The sequence below is a fragment of the Onychomys torridus genome, chromosome 3 (assembly GCF_903995425.1).
Source record: "Onychomys torridus chromosome 3, mOncTor1.1, whole genome shotgun sequence".
Lineage (NCBI taxonomy): Eukaryota > Metazoa > Chordata > Mammalia > Rodentia > Cricetidae > Onychomys > Onychomys torridus.
Genome location: NC_050445.1, coordinates 102,061,001 through 102,076,407, shown reverse-complemented (window position 1 = coordinate 102,076,407; position 15,407 = coordinate 102,061,001). Strand labels below are relative to the sequence as shown.

Sequence of the window (15,407 nt, the reverse complement as noted above, 5' to 3'; positions counted from 1 at the left end):
TCTGTGAACCCAGCTTGCCCGAGTCTCGCCAATCGGAGCTGAACTCACTGGGACTTATGGGTATTAACATGTAAACGTCCACTAAAAATTGCACTGAGCAGCCAAAGCTACAGTCAGATACCAGTAAGCAGAGGGGCCACAATGTGAACGGTCACTGTTCCCCAAGATTCATGAGTTAATGATTAGGTTTCCCGCTTGGTGCTATTGGGATGTGGTGGACACTTAAAAGAGGTGGAGTGTAATGGGGCTTTTAGGTCACTTTGGGACAAGCCTTTTAAGAGCGTAGAGATGGTCCCTGGTCCCTTCTTTCTTGCTTCCTTGCTGTGAAGTGAGCGACTTTCCTCATGGTCCGACTATAGTGTCACATGGACCCACTTGATCACAGACCCAAGCCTCTAGAACAAGGAGCCCTAACGACCCTTTCCTCTTTATAAGTCATTTATCCTGTGCATTTGTCATAGCAACAGGAAGCTGAACATGGGAGAAGAACCTGGGGTGGGTATGTCCCAGGCCTGGCAGTCACTGGGTTTTTTAATAACTAAATTCTGGAGAAGGTAAGAGCCATGTGACCAGCTTCTACTGAAGTCAGATTGCCAACTAACTGTGGATGCCTTCTTGTTGACTGTGTCCTAGATCCCAGGAACCCCATCTGAGTCTTTGTTGACACAAAATTCTCATGGTGCACTTTGTCAACTCCAGGTCCATCTGCGTATGCTCAGTTGCTTTTCAAGTACGTTCCCAGAAACAGGAGCTGGCCAGTCCTGGGATGGTGGGGCAGAGGCTCAGCAACTAACTCATCTCCCCAAGTGCCTAACCCCTGTGGACTCTAATTTTGTCTTCTGCTAAGTTCAGGGCAGGCTGCATGAGTACTAGAGAGGACTGGGGCAACCTTGCCCAATCCTCCTCACAACCCAGGGAGAAGTAGTTCACTCCAGCTTGGGACAAAGGGACAAAGGACTCTACCTGGCCAAGGAGGCTGAGATCCTCTAGCTAATGCAAGGATAACCAGATTCCTTGAGATACCACATAGCTGCTGCCCCATGTGAGAAGGGATTCTTCTCTGCCCTGTATTAAGAGGCAATGGGTACAGTGGCTGTTTTTTCAGTTATTGGTAAATAACAGGTGGATTGTAGCATGACTGTGTTGCCTAGGTGGCTCTCAAGAACCGAGGCTCACTCAGTCTTTGGGTGTGTAGGAATCAGTTGGAAGCAGTGAAGGGATTTCCATGCATTACCAGATTGCAATAAGAGGGGCATTAAGCATGCGCAGAAGGGAACCCTCAGACAAGTTCTTTTGTGGGCATAGTGGAAGCAGACATCTAGGGTCAGTCTCTCTGGGGTCATTGAAGGGTGGCAGGGAAGGGGCTGTGGCCATCAAACGACAGTGAGAAATGATAGCTGAATATGCCAATGTCTAGGTCAAGGTATAGGGCCCAGGGAATGGATTAGGACACAGCTTTGGGTGGCCAAGTCACCCACATAGCCCCTTTTTAGGGGATGCCCAGGGACTGTCTTCACCCCATTATTCAAATGAGTTTGGGAAGGTGGAGGCAATAGCTTTGCTACTCAGGCAACACCTCACTATTCTAGTTGTTGAAGAAACCCAGTCACAGGATTCATCTCTTGGGGGGAGTAATTGCTTTCATTGCTAGGGGGCTGGATTCCCCCAAGGTTAGCAGTTTAACAGTGGTGGGAATAGACCACAATATGGTAGATCTTACCATGTTCCAGGGATTTTTATAATGTAAAGCTCTTATATATCTGCTGACCCCTTTAATTCTCAGGAAAACCTAGGAGGAAGGTACTGATATAATGTGGGAAACAGGCACAGAAGGGTTGAGTAGGCCCTTGACTCATACAACAGATAATATGCGGTAGCAACAGCTTTGGACCCAGTAGCTCGCGTCTCAAGTTCTTTTCTTCCCTGTTATCTGGTATCAGGATCCCCTGTCCCTTGGCTGTGTCTGTTTCTCTGGCCTTCAGTACCAGCCCTATCCTTTGCCAGGAATCCCATAGCATTGATACTCATTGTCTTTGCACCTATAGTGTTCCTTAACAACTTTGCATTGCTCATGGGTATGTGTGGCTACAAGTGGATTCTTGACTGGGCCTTGGGGAATGGGAGACTTCTTTCCTCAGGACCCAGTGGTCCTGCTGCAACTGTGTGGCTGGCTCCATCTTTGCATTGTAAAGAACCCTGCATATCCACTTGCCATTAGTGCATGCTATAAGGCTGGGAGGTCTAGCTTTGCCTGTTTGCCATCACATCTCTGTCCATGCTCATGACAGACATTGCTCGTTGATCCTTGATGAAAGGCATGTATGTGATCCTGCTCAACCCCGGCCTCCAGGCACTCACTATGGATTCTACTCCCAGTGTAGAATAAGATGGCAGAGTTAGAAGTCTGGGCCTCAGTAATGTCTGGCACTGGTCTGGCTTTTGTAAGACAATCTTCCAGATGTCTCTCTAGGAAGGTAGTTAAAGTCTCATTACCCAGAACTTTAGGGAGAGGCAGCCCAGCTGGAAAGATTCATCTCGAATTTGTGAATTTCCTGGGGGCCCGAGTAATGTTCTGTTTTGCATCTGATGGGGACATCTCAGGTGGAGAGCCTTTATATTCCACAAGAATCAGGAGAAAAGTCAGCTATGCTGAGAGCTAAGGCTCAGGAAAAGGGCTGTTTCCTGGATTTTGCAGGAGAATATACCTGGGCTCTGGAGTCAGGACATGCAGCGCAAGGCATCTCTTCCTGACTCTTCTCTGGCTGTTAGCTAAGGACAGCAAATGAGTTACATCTCACATGTTAGCCCCAGGTGACTGCACCCAGAGTCTGTATTAAGTAGGATGCTGAGGTATGATGGGCTCAGAGGGAGGCAGATCACTGGTGATTGTCAGTGGTCACCTTGGATATGGCAGCATATCATGAGGCATGAGACTCACAAGCCTGGGTGTGTGATGTAAGGAGTGGCAGACATTCAGAAGACATACATGCAGACTGCTAAGTAGATGCTGGCTCCCTCCACCTTCTTTCTCTTTCCCCTCCTTTTCCTGGCTGGCAGCCAAAGCCCACTCAAGCTTCTCTCCCTTCTTGGAAGCCTGCTTTCAAATAAGCTAACTCTCCTGCTTGCCTCCTTTCCTACATGGCCTAGGCTGGGGTTGAAGGAATATAGGCTTTGATGGGGGTGGGTATGGAAGCTTGGCTCCATCTAAATCAGCTGGTCATTTGGCTAGTTGAAGGTCCCCTCTGAGGCTCAGTTTCCCTCTAGGTACCTGATTGCAATAACAGTATATGTGTAATACATTAGGACATTCCATAAGGCTGTGGGTGAAATAATCTTTGTTTGATGACCAGTACACAGCAGTGCTTGATACAGAGGCACAGGCAAGCTGATGGGCACCAGCTTGGAAGGCTGATAGAATCCTCTAGCTTTTATTCTGGTAGGGAAGGATGATGGACAGCCAGATTCTGTCCCACTTCCAACATTCAATCAGGCTCGACCACTTGGTAATGAAAACAGAGAAGGGAGGGTGAACAAAGAGAGTGTTGGCCAGTGCCAGAACTGAGACCAGCCAGCTGCGAGGCAGACAGGAGGGCTTTGTAGTGTCAGGCGGTTTTACAAGACAGCATTCACCATGGCCCTCTGATGGCTGCCCCTGATTAGTTGGGGAGCGTATCCGGGCTTCACCAGCTGCTTCCTGATACCCTCAGCCGGATCTTTATGACTTGATGGCTTGTGTCCCACTGACTTTGTGAGCACCAAATGATGGTTTGCACACTCTGGGAGCTGAGAGGAGACTGGATTTCTGGATGCCCTGGCATGTGCTGGCTCTGCCACTGCTCTGATACCACCCTCCGTGGCCAGCCTTCAGTCCCTTGCTTCACTCAGACAACTTGCAAAGTCACTCTTTGTTCCTTGTTGTGTAAGGGAATCTCTCTGCCTTGCAGGGTGGTGGAGTTCATGGAACCTTAAGAGCCATTCATTCATTCATTCAAGATCAAGAGGCTTCCATGTCTGAGGAGGGAGGACTGCTCCTCTGTTTTCCCATAGGTTTGTTGAGGGTTCCAGATCATTTCATGTGGAAATGAACATCTCACAGAGAGCAAAGAGCATTCAGAGAATTGTGTGAAACCATTCCACTGTTCAGTAGTGAGGAGCCCCAAAGACATATTGAATGCCTGTATGTATAGAACTGGAAAGCCCTCAAGAATTCATATGAACACCTCTCTCCATTCTGTGAATGAGAAAAACTGAGGCCCAGACTGTCTTTGTGTGATTACCTGAAGCAGGAGGAGAGCTGAAACTATGGCCATTTCTACCTCATCATTGAGTTTCAGGAATCTATGACAGATCATACTTAACAGGGTAGGAAGAGGCCATTCTTACCAGTTTCTGGGTGACTCCTGGAGGAGCCCACTCATAGGTTATGGTGTCAAAGGTGGGGTCTTTGCCGGTGGCGATGGGGTTGGTCATGATCATGCGATTCCTCTTATAGATGCGGATGCCATCTCCACCTTTCACCCGGGCAGTGAGGGTGGCATACTTGGAGTCCATCAGCAGGCGCCCGATTTTCCGATCATCCTCCAGGTCAGAGCTCAGGCAGTGCTCTTCCTGGCTGCATTTACAAGACTTACATATTTTCCTGGGGGACAGTGGAAAGAAGTGAGGTCATCTTCCAGAGAAGACATGCTTTGGCTGTATCAGCAGCATCTACTGTTTTGTACCCAAGCACAGAGTTTCACGTTATTAACCTGGAAAGAGTGGCAGCAGACAGACAAAGTCTTTGGGGCAGCACACCTGTTTCTTTTCTGTCTGGCTTTGGGGAATTCAAAATGCAAATATCATCTGAGAAGGTTGTGTTCCATGATGGTTGTCAACAAGAGCTGTAGTTTCCTCTTGGTGGTTACCATGGCAAAAGCAAATTTATTCAAAATGTGTGTGGACTGTGGTCTGAACCTGGCCCCTGACTTGCTTTTTATAAATAAAGTTTTATTGAAACATGGCATGCTCATCTATTTGTATATCTACCCTTGGTTGCTTTGGGGCTAGAATGGCACAGTTGAATTGTTACAACAGAGGCCCTCTGACCATCAAAGCCTAAAATATTTATTATTTGGCCCTTTACAAAAAAAAAAGTATGCTAAGTTCTCTGCTCTTAAGAATCATTAAAATTGTCCACTATGATTCATGAGCTTCATAAGTTCTGGTTGAAATTCTTCAGCATGCCCACTGAAGTGAGATCTGGTGGGAATTTTCTTCAGATTTGTGGACAGAAGCCAGAGGGAAGGGAGTGAACTGAGTAAAACCTTCCAGCTGGGGAGATTGATGTCCCTGGAGGGTGGCTCTGTCAGGGGCCCAGGAGGAGGAAATACATTCTGGGGAAGTTTCAAGTTCACTTGAAAGCCCTGGTGCCTCTCCCTCTGACAATTAATAAAAGAAAGTGTTTGACTGTTTTGTGTCATGCTATAAAGGTTTAGAGCTCCAGAGAGTTCCATGGTGTGAGAAGGAAAGTGCTCTCCCCTCCCTTCACAAGGCCTGTCACCATAGGCTTGCTGTGCAGTGTCTCAGACGCCCCAGTGCATGCAATTTAAGAGATTGTTAAAAAAAAACAAAGTGAGCGATGTTAAGACCCACCACAGGGATGGGGGCAAGGCATGGGGGCTCGGCTGCAGATGTGTGGAGAAGTCAGAGCAACCTGAAACAGCCCTGTTTGCTTTTACATCCGGCTGGCATGGGTCTCACTGGATATAGTCTTACAGCCATGGTCACTAAACTCAATCATGTCCCTCAGTGAGTAGTTAGCAACGTTGGCAGTTTTCATTATCATGGTTAGGAGGCAGGGTGCCCCTGTCATCTAGTGGATAAAAGCTTGGGATGTGGACTAAAGCATCCTATGGTTCAGGCTCCATCAATGAAACAGCAGCCCCAACACTTCACTAGTGTGGCTTGGGAGTGGGGTGGAGAAGTGCATCTCATCTGAGGAGGTGGTTTAACTGGAACCTCCAAGGAGCTCACAACTGGCATAGCAGAAGGAGAGGGAAGTGTAATGTGGAGCAGGAGAAGGCTGAACTGCAATGGAATTGGGGGCATGGGGTACTTCCACTACCTGTGACTCACTCCCAAATGTGTGTAGGTGGGACATAGATGAGAGTTCAGTGCTCTGTGCTCTGGAGTCTGGAAACAGCTGAGTTAAGGAAGCCTAAAAACAACTAATTTTTGGTTCATGTCAGGTTGAATCTTGTGTGGCTTGATGGACAGAATGTTCACATCTGGTATGTTGTCATGTAGAAGAGTTAAATCTATGACCTGAAGGATTTGTCCCAGCCCCAAAGGAGACAACGGACCTTAAGGGCACTGCAGGTTGCACATGAGAAGTCTTTTCTTTTTGGTCCCACAGAAAGAAGTTCCCTGTTATGTGTAAGTGGGCATCTCATTCACAGTTCATTGGAGTCTCTTGCCCCTCCTTTTAAGAGGCAGGCTGGAAGGCTGGTGATGGACAGTGATAGTCATTTTCACGTGAGAGGTGGCAATAGCAGACATGGGGAAAAAAAAGCTCAGTGTGTTGGCACACAGGACAGCCCCAACTGTAAGTCTTTTGTGTTCCACTTGACCGTATTTGTGGAACCTGATGTGGAGGCTGCTTGGGGCTGTTTTTGTTAATATGGGATCCTGGGATGTACCAGAGCCACTGGGAATGCAAACCATTTGAGATGGGGAAAATGTTTGCAAACATGAGGATATTCTCTGAGGTTGTGTCCATGATATTCATGCTCTTCTTACTGTTGGGCCCACTGCTGTGCTGTGACAGTTGAGGAAGACCCCTTCCAACTCTGCCCCAGCTCTTGTCAGGTACCCAAATGTGAGGGACACATACATATCCCCAAAGAACCTAAGTGGCATTAATGTGGCCAATTCTCCTCTCTTTTTGGACAGGCAGATAGGCACTGGCTTTTCTTTTAAACCAGGTTGACAAAAGTTCAGTCATTTAACTATCTCTTGTGATTTGAATATGAAATATCCTCCATAGGCTCATGTGTTTGGATAATTGGCCCCCAACTGATGGTGATGTTTATGAGGTTATAAAACTTTCGGAAGCAGAGCTTTGCTGAAGGAAGAGTATCACTGGGGGTGGGCTTTGAAATTTGATAGACTGACACCACCTCCTGTTTTTTCTCTCTTCTGGACCACCAATGCAAGGTGACAGGCCAGCCTCATCTTCCTGCTGTCATGCTTTCCTTGCCAAGATGGACTATATGTACCTTCTAGAACCAGGAGCCCAAATGAATTCTTTTCCTTAAAGTTGCTTTACTTGGGGGTATTTATCATTGCCACAGAAGTGTATTAAACTAATACAGCACCTTCATCAACTGACTGTGAAAACTGGGAAATGAAGATGTGTGGAAGTGTGGTCCCCTTCCCCCCCAGATGCTGTGACATCTCTGCATCAATGTGGGTTGAATAGAAACTCCTCATATGGTCATTCCAATGCAAGGTGACATGTTTTTATGTAGGACCTCCAAATTCAATCAGTGCTTCTCAAGAAATTCACTTGATATTCAACCCATGGGCAGGATGACAAGCAAACACAAGGGTTAAAACAATGCAAGGAGACTTCTGTTCTTAGGAAGTGTGATGGATAGGACCAGATTGCTTTGCCTCTGTAAACAACTAGACAACCAAACCACATACACTACAGGACCATTTTAGGATGTTAGGTAGCAGCAGCCTAGCACTGACCCTTGTGCATTAAGTGAGCATTTACTCCCTGTCTCAAGAAATTTACAGAGATCATCTAGCTGTCCAAAAAGAGTTGAAGAAATTGCTCAATATTGTCTGAGACCCGGTGGAAGGAAGATTTAGGACTAGTAGGATTCACAATGGATAAGTTAACTTCCCTCCAGGCTACAAGCTACTCAAATGGCTAAGGCAGGAATGAATGGAATCCTTGATGCTGGGATCAAGTCAGCTGAAGGGGGAAGTCATGTAGGAATAGAGGCTCAGGTTATATGACTTCCAGGGTCCCTTCAATGGAAGACCATGTGGACTCCTCTGAGGCTGAAGCCAGTTAGGAAATGGAGTAAAGGAATGGGGCAGTGCTTCCAAAGCTCACAAGTGCAGACACCTAAGAACACGAGACTGTGTCTCAATCAGGCCTAAATTCAAATCATGTCAGTTAGTAAATTCTTCCCAATTACCCACCTTCCCTGTACATACTTGAAAACAGGAGAAACACTATATAATATGTAATGTTGATTAACATTCCAACATAGAAACATTTGCTTGTTAATAAGTAGGCTGTTTTCTTTTGAGATAGGGTCTCATGCATAGCAGATACTTTTCAACTGCGGTCTCACCATGGCTGCCAGCATCCTAGGAAACACCTGGGGAATTTTGATCCCCATTGAATGTCGAAACTATAATAAGATGCTGAGAACAAAAGCTCTTGGTTTGCTATGGTGTTCTCTGGAGTGTGGCCCCTTCATCTGTGGTGGCAAGGATAGTCACTCAGTTTGTATCCTTCACAGCTCTAGAGCTACCATCACACAGATGCTAACATGAAGATTGCTGGGCCATTGTGTTTGTTGGCAGCCTCAACAATGTTTCAGAGCCCTCAGAGATAAAAGAAGAAAGACAAATTCCAGAACTCTGGCTGGACCTGAAATTCCTCATGTAAAGATAGGAATCTCAGGATCTGGTTTCCCGGCACTGTGGACAGAATGCCTTTGACTACGTGCGTGTGTGTATGCTGTGTGTGTGCATGCATGTGCTTCTGTGTGTGAAGTCAGAGGACAACTTTTGGCATCATTTCTCAGGTGCTGCCTTTCCTGTTATTTGAGACAAGGTCTCTCATTGCTTTAGAAGTTGCAAAGAAGTTATACTGGACTTTGCCAAGAAAGCTAGCCTGGGTGGTCAGGAAAAACCAGGGACCCTCCTGTGTTTGTCTCCTCAGAGACATTTGAAAAGGGAGATCAAGTCCATCCGCATGCTTGCAAGGCAGGCACTTTACTGATGGAGCTATTTCCTTAGCTCAACCTTTGACCTCTATTTCAGGAGCCACACCTAGGCTAAAATCCAACCAGGAGATGCTGCTTCAGTGAGGTGAGAGCAAGCCCATCTTCAGACCCGAGAAGGGACAGTCTTTCCCCAAAGGCAGCCCCAATCCTCTTCCCATAGTCATCTGTTGTGGCTTGTATATAAAATCTCTCCAGTAGGCTCATACGTTTGAATACTTGGTCCCTCCCAGCTGGTAGCTGTTTTATACGGTTATAGAAATGGTAAGAGGTGGAGCTTTGCTGGATTGAAGGAAGTGAGTCCATGGGAGTGGGACCTTGGGGGTTTTCATAGCCCAGCTCTACTTCCTGTCTGACCTTTGCTTCCTGTTCCACTAAGATGTGAGCGTGCTAACTGCGTAATCCTGCCCCCATGCCTTCCTTTCCATGGCAGATGGTGTCCCTTCCAACTGTGAGCCAGAAGAAACCCTTCCTCCCTTAGATTGCTCCTTGTCAGATGTTTGGTCACAGCAAGAAAAACAAAACAAAACAAGACATAATCCTTGCTGGGCCAGGCTTGGTAGCATCTACCTTGAGATGGTTTATGAAATGCAAAGCAACTTTCCCTTAGTTTTGCTCCCCAAGATCTTTACAACATTCACCCATTCCTGAATTAGGACAGAAAGGGGGCCCCCATTCCCCAGCTGCCCTTCCTAGCATGTATCCTCCTACCCCGGCGCCAGCAGAGAGAACCACCCACATTTTTGCAAAGGACAGTCAAGAAACAAAAGCAGACAGTCCCCTTGACCAAATCCGTTACCTCCACGAATGAGGCTCGAAGCCGGAGCACATCCCCTTGCACCGAAGACAAGTCACTCCTCTTGTGGACTGCTGCTGGCCCAGGGACATCTGGAAAAGGAGACACAGAGAGGGTGTTTTCCTTCACATTGACCTCTGGGAGACTTGGCATAACAGCAAAGGGACTGTGCGGGGTTCAAAGGGCTCCTGATCAATATGCTGCCACTCACTGTTTACTGGGAACAGAGAAGAACATCCGGGAATGGGGCCATAGGCGGCAAGTGTTGAAGGGTGGGGCCCTTCCTAATAAAAGCTCTACTGGGGCTCACTGCCAGGCTCCAGGGCTGCTGGAAAGACTCCTGTGAGGGGCCATCTGCTTCATTCCCCACCTTTACTCATTCCTTGATTTGTCTATCACTGGAACGGAATCTTCCAGAGTGTCTCCTTCACCGCCTTCTGGTTTATTGATAGGATGTGACTGAACCAACATTACAGACACAAACAAAGGAACTGCTCCCAGCTGTTTATGGCTCAGAGTAGAACTTCAATATTTTGCTAATGTACCAAAAACAATCTCATGAGCATTTGAAATGGAGGAAGGGCAACCCAAGGCAGGTTTTGTTTTTCATTACATGCCCTAGGAAACAGGAGTGCATTCGGCTGCCATTGCTGCTGTGGTTAGATCCAGTGGCTCTTGTGGGTTCCTGGAACCAGAAACTATACCCACAAGCTCACCAGAAATGCACAATTCCTGTGGCCCCCTTTCATCACACTGCCCTTGAGCAAATTCCCAGAAATGTATTACATTAAAACTGGAGAGGCGATGGGTTAGTGATGAATCTGCAGGCTGAGAAACAACCTAGTTTTCCCTTGGGGTGGGGGTGGGGGGGGGGGTGGGGGGGGGGGGGGGGGTGGGAAGACTTAGTAGAGGTGTGTGTGTTCTTATCAGAAGCAGGCAGGGCTCAACCCGTTAGAAATGTAAATGAATAAGCTCCTCATTTTAACAAACGCACAGATGGCCTAACATTTACTTAATGGCTACTCTGTGGCCTGCATGGGGGCTTTAACATTAGGAGCTGTATGCCCTAAATGGATACACAAGCCAGGGGCTATAGAGAGGGAAGCTCCAACTTCTCACTTCGTTTTGCAAATGGCTGCTGAGTAACAGCAAGGGCTAGGCTGTGGCCCCAGACTGCAAGTCTAGCTATGGTCATTGCTATGATTTGGACATGAACTCAGATGTATGGAAGAAGGCATCTATGAAGAAACTCAGATGGGAGGACCAGGGAGGCTTCTTGAACCAGGTCCCTTGGGGATTTAGACTGCGCAGGTTGAATGGATAGAAAATGGAGAGAAGGGAAGCCTGGTTGTGGGAAGAGGCTGAAAGAGAACAAATGGTAGAATGTGTCTTGTGGTGTGGTAATCTGAGTGTGCTTCTGGGGACATTTCTGGTTCACTGTGGTGTGTGTGTGTGTGTGTGTGTGTGTGTGTGTGTGTGCGCGCGCGCACACGTGTGAAGGCCAGAGGACCATGATGGATATTGTTTCTCCTCAGTCACAACCACACTGCTATGCAAAACAGTCTTACCCTGTCCTGAACTCACAACGCAGGCACAGGCTAGACTGTCTGTCTAGTGAGCCAGAGTAGTTACTTGTTTCTGCCTCTCAAGCTATCATATTGCCAGCATGTATCACCACACTGGCTTTTGTTTATATGGGGTCTGGGGCTAAAACTCAGGTCCTCATGCTTGTAAGAATTTTAGTGACTTTTCTATAGCTTTCTGTTTGGTTTTAAAAGGTGTGTGTATGGAGGTGGGGGTCAGGAGGGGACCTGGTGAAGTTTGTTTGCCAGTGTTAGGATTCAGCACAGTGGTCCTTTACAATATCTCTCTCCTGCATCCAAATCTCCCAACAACTAGACCAGCAATCTAGTCATAGGTATTCAGAGGACTGTGTGTTTATATTTGTGTCTGATTAGTACTAAAATCATGTTATATGTTTTTCTCCCTGAAATGGGTCCTACTACATGTTCCTTTCTGGCCTCACACATGAGATCCTCCTGCCTTAGCCCTTTGGGACTTAAGATTACAGATCTGTGCTAAGTATGAGCATTGAGATGGCTCAGGTCACTATCTCCCTAAGTCAGGGCCCTGTTCTAGAGACAGAACTTTGTTCCTTAGAGCAATTGGCCCGCCTGTGTGCTTCCGTCCACCTCCTCTCCACCTCCCCCACACCTTGAATTATACTAGCTGAAATATAGCAATCTTTCTACACTTAATATTTGAGTGGTTCCAGGTTGACTTAATTCACGAATAAGGCATCATTGTTGGAGTGTTTCAGATATACCCAGAGGCCTGGAAAGAAGACATTCACGGAAGCATTTCCTAAGTGGCACAGCAGGCCTGAGCAGAGCTGATCTTCTAATGAGGGACTATTTAACAGTCCTCCCAGGAGAGAATTAGTTTTGACGACTGATCTGGAGTTGAGCCTCAGTGTGGCTGCTGGCTCCTGTTTGGTTGAGAAACAGCGATGTAAGACAGTGCTGTTCCTAAGCGTGATAGCCTGTGATGTGGGGACCAGCCTCACTGGGTTAGGTCTGGCATTTATCAGCTATGTGTGTGACTGGATGCAAGCCATTGTTCTACTAGGTTAAGTTTCTGCTTTGTAAAACTGGAAAACCACCTGGGTGGGGCTGTCTGGCTTGTGTTCCCGACAGTTGTCACTTGTGAGATGTTACAGAGCGGTTCGTAGCAGCAGGGTGGAAGTGAAGATCACATGATCAAATACACGTGGTGGCTGCTGGCTGTGCAAAGGCTTCTAACCTTTAAGATGCCAGCCTGTGCTAACTGCAACAAGAGAGTGGGGGAGTGAGCCCCTATTTCAGGGAGAAGCGCCCTGGGGAGGGGTCAGGCTGGGCTGGCTTTAGTACTGCTTTTCTCCCTCCCTCTTACTGTACAGGATCAATGGCTGAGTTTGTTGAGTCTCTCTCTTCCTGACTCACTGGGATAGCAGGAAAGACACATGCCTCATGGAGTTGCCCAGAAAGTTAAATGAGAAACTGGAAAGGATTCAGCACACGTATTATGCACTGAGTATTTGCTGTTCTCAGTAGATCTTATGAAAGACAGTTTGAAAGTCCTTGAATTGGTTGTTCTGAAACTTTCTTTCATGCTTTTGCTTCCTTGGGGACTTCTGGGGAACAACTTTTGGAAGGGCAGACCCCATATGTTGTTTATTTTCCACTTTCTTCCTTATCTGTTTGTTGTCTCTTGTGATTAGATTTAAGAAGTCAAGAAGTAAGCAAGCAAAACAAAACACAAGGCCAACACAGGCTCCATACTTCGTGATTAAGTCATTAGGTAAGGCTGATTTTAACTTCGGCCCTGGAGAAACTCTTGGTATTGTTCAGTTTTCTATTAATTAAACTTGTTTGTTGACAATCTCATACATGTATAATAAACACATTCTCATGCCATTCTGTTTTGTGACTTCCTGAGTTCTAACCAGGGTTGTATATGTGTAACCATGGCTCGGAGCTGTCCATTGGAGCCTGGTGGCCACACAACAGGACAGAGTGACATACTGCTTCCTAGACTGTCAGTAGTTGTGATTTCAGCAAAATGGTCAGGGCTTATGAGCCCCTCTCTCATCCACGACTGGCTGTAGACAGGCCAGGCTTATGCAGGCCCAAGGTAGGTACCTGGTGATGGCTGTGTCGTACCTGATCATCTCTTTCAGTGAAGCTGTTCCTAACCAAGAAAGGCCACTATTTTTAAGCAAGTGATGATGGAGGAGGTCTATCCTTGAGTCAGGTAGCCATAGCTACATGGGTATAGGAAGCAGAACTCAGTCTCCAGCCTGCCAGTGGCCCAGTTTCCATGACAACATAAGTTCTAGAAAGAAAAATAAATGGCCTTGCCAGGAAGAGTTACATTTGGGCAGTCAGGCCATGCATGCCGTGAGTTTTCTGGCTGACTGTTCAACACACTGAATAGTCACTTGTTCGCTGCATGCCGATCACTGGAGCCAGGCAGACCAAAGTATCTTCAACACAGAGAAAATGATGTTGAGGAGCAGGGAGGGGAATCAGCTGGCCACAGAGCTCCAAACAAGATCCTCTGGTTAATAAACAGTGCACTTCTGTGATGCAGATGCTGTTGATGGATGGCACTGTGTCTCCCAGCCTCTCCCAGTAGCTGAGAACTGAAGCTTAAGGGAACCATCCCTTTAACAAAGGTTTCTTAGAATGCAGCATCTAATTCGAGTTTTCTCTTGAGGGGAAGAAAGCACATTTTGACAACGGTTTTTGGCTCTGGTTTGGTAGGATGTGGTGCATGTAATATAATGTGTTGGAACTGAATCATTCATTTAATTTTTTTTAATTTATTTTTTATTTTCTTGTTTTTACAACCAAACCAAAGCTTCCCCTACCTCCCTTCTTCCCAGCCCACTCCACCTCCTTTGAAGACTACTTAGGTAGCTAATGGAGGTATAGGGAGCAAGAGACAGCCTGGGGACTCTAGTCTCCTTTAATGTGGACTTTCTGGTGAACATCTAGGGGATCTCTCTCTCTCTCTCTCTCCTCTCTGTCTCTCCTCTCTGTCTCTCCTCTCTATCTCTCTGTCTCTGTCTCTGTGCACATGCACATGCATGTGGAAGCCAGAGACTGGCATTGAGTACTCTTCTCTACTGTTCTCCCCCTTACTCTCTGAGGCACTGTCTGTCACTGAACCAGTAGGTTCACTAATTCAGCTAGGGTGTCGAGCCACTGAGTTCTGGGGATCCTCCTGTCCCCACCCTTGCCCTCACACCAGGGTTACAGGCATGCATCACCACTCCTCAGTGCCTTGCTTGTATGCGAGTGCTGATGATCCAGACTCAGGCCCTCATGCTTGGCACTTCATAGACGAGACCACCTCTCCCACTTCCCAGGAATTGTCCCGATGACAAAACGTCACCGAGAGCAGTATAGGGTTGAGATGAAGAGGAATTTAAGAGGGAGACTGCAGTGTGGAGTTCAGGATGGACGTGGGAATTAGAAAAGAAGTATCCTGCTCAATGTCCTTCTCCTTGTGGGACTCATGTACAATGAAAAAAGTTGTTTGTAAAATGAGATACATATGGACCACTGTTTCAAATGTTATCAAAATTTTGGTAATATGGCATAAAGATGGCTGACAATCTTCCAATGCTATATAATGGCAGAAGGACACTGGCTATTGGCTCCCCTGAGTCATGTATCATTCAGCAACAATTATTTCCCTCAGATCCTCAGCTCTAAGACTTAGTTAGCCTGCATGCTGAGTCTAGTTGCAGTTCTTGGTCCTGGGAGACACAAATAATCTCTCTGTTTTTGAAAATTTTACCCCTAAGATTGTGATTTATTACCCCGGAAAATATGAACTAGTTTTGTAATTGGTCATCCATCTTGTCTTAACATTAAATTACCTGCAAAGACCTGGTTCCTTAAAGGGTTTTTGAGCTGGTCCCAACATCTTACAGGTTCTCTCATTTATGGGTAAGAGATTCTCTTGATTACATGAAGGTCCTGGTCTTACCATTTGACAGTGGTCTATTAGTGCTAGCACATGGCCTCTGACTATGCCAAGTGTTTCCTGAGGTA

At 46.7% G+C, this 15,407-nt stretch overlaps 1 protein-coding gene across 1 annotated transcript in view; it reads right to left on the bottom strand.

Annotated features, from left to right (window-relative positions):
• The window catches only part of Lmcd1 (LIM and cysteine rich domains 1), a 65,067-nt gene that overhangs the window by 22,561 nt on the left and 27,099 nt on the right, over positions 1-15,407 (bottom strand). Inside the window, exons 2-3 of the mRNA XM_036181482.1 lie at positions 9,808-9,896; positions 4,384-4,639 (exon numbers count right to left, since the gene is read on the bottom strand). Of these exons, the coding sequence (XP_036037375.1) occupies positions 4,384-4,639; positions 9,808-9,896 (345 nt within the window). The remainder of the gene's footprint in view (positions 1-4,383; positions 4,640-9,807; positions 9,897-15,407) is intronic.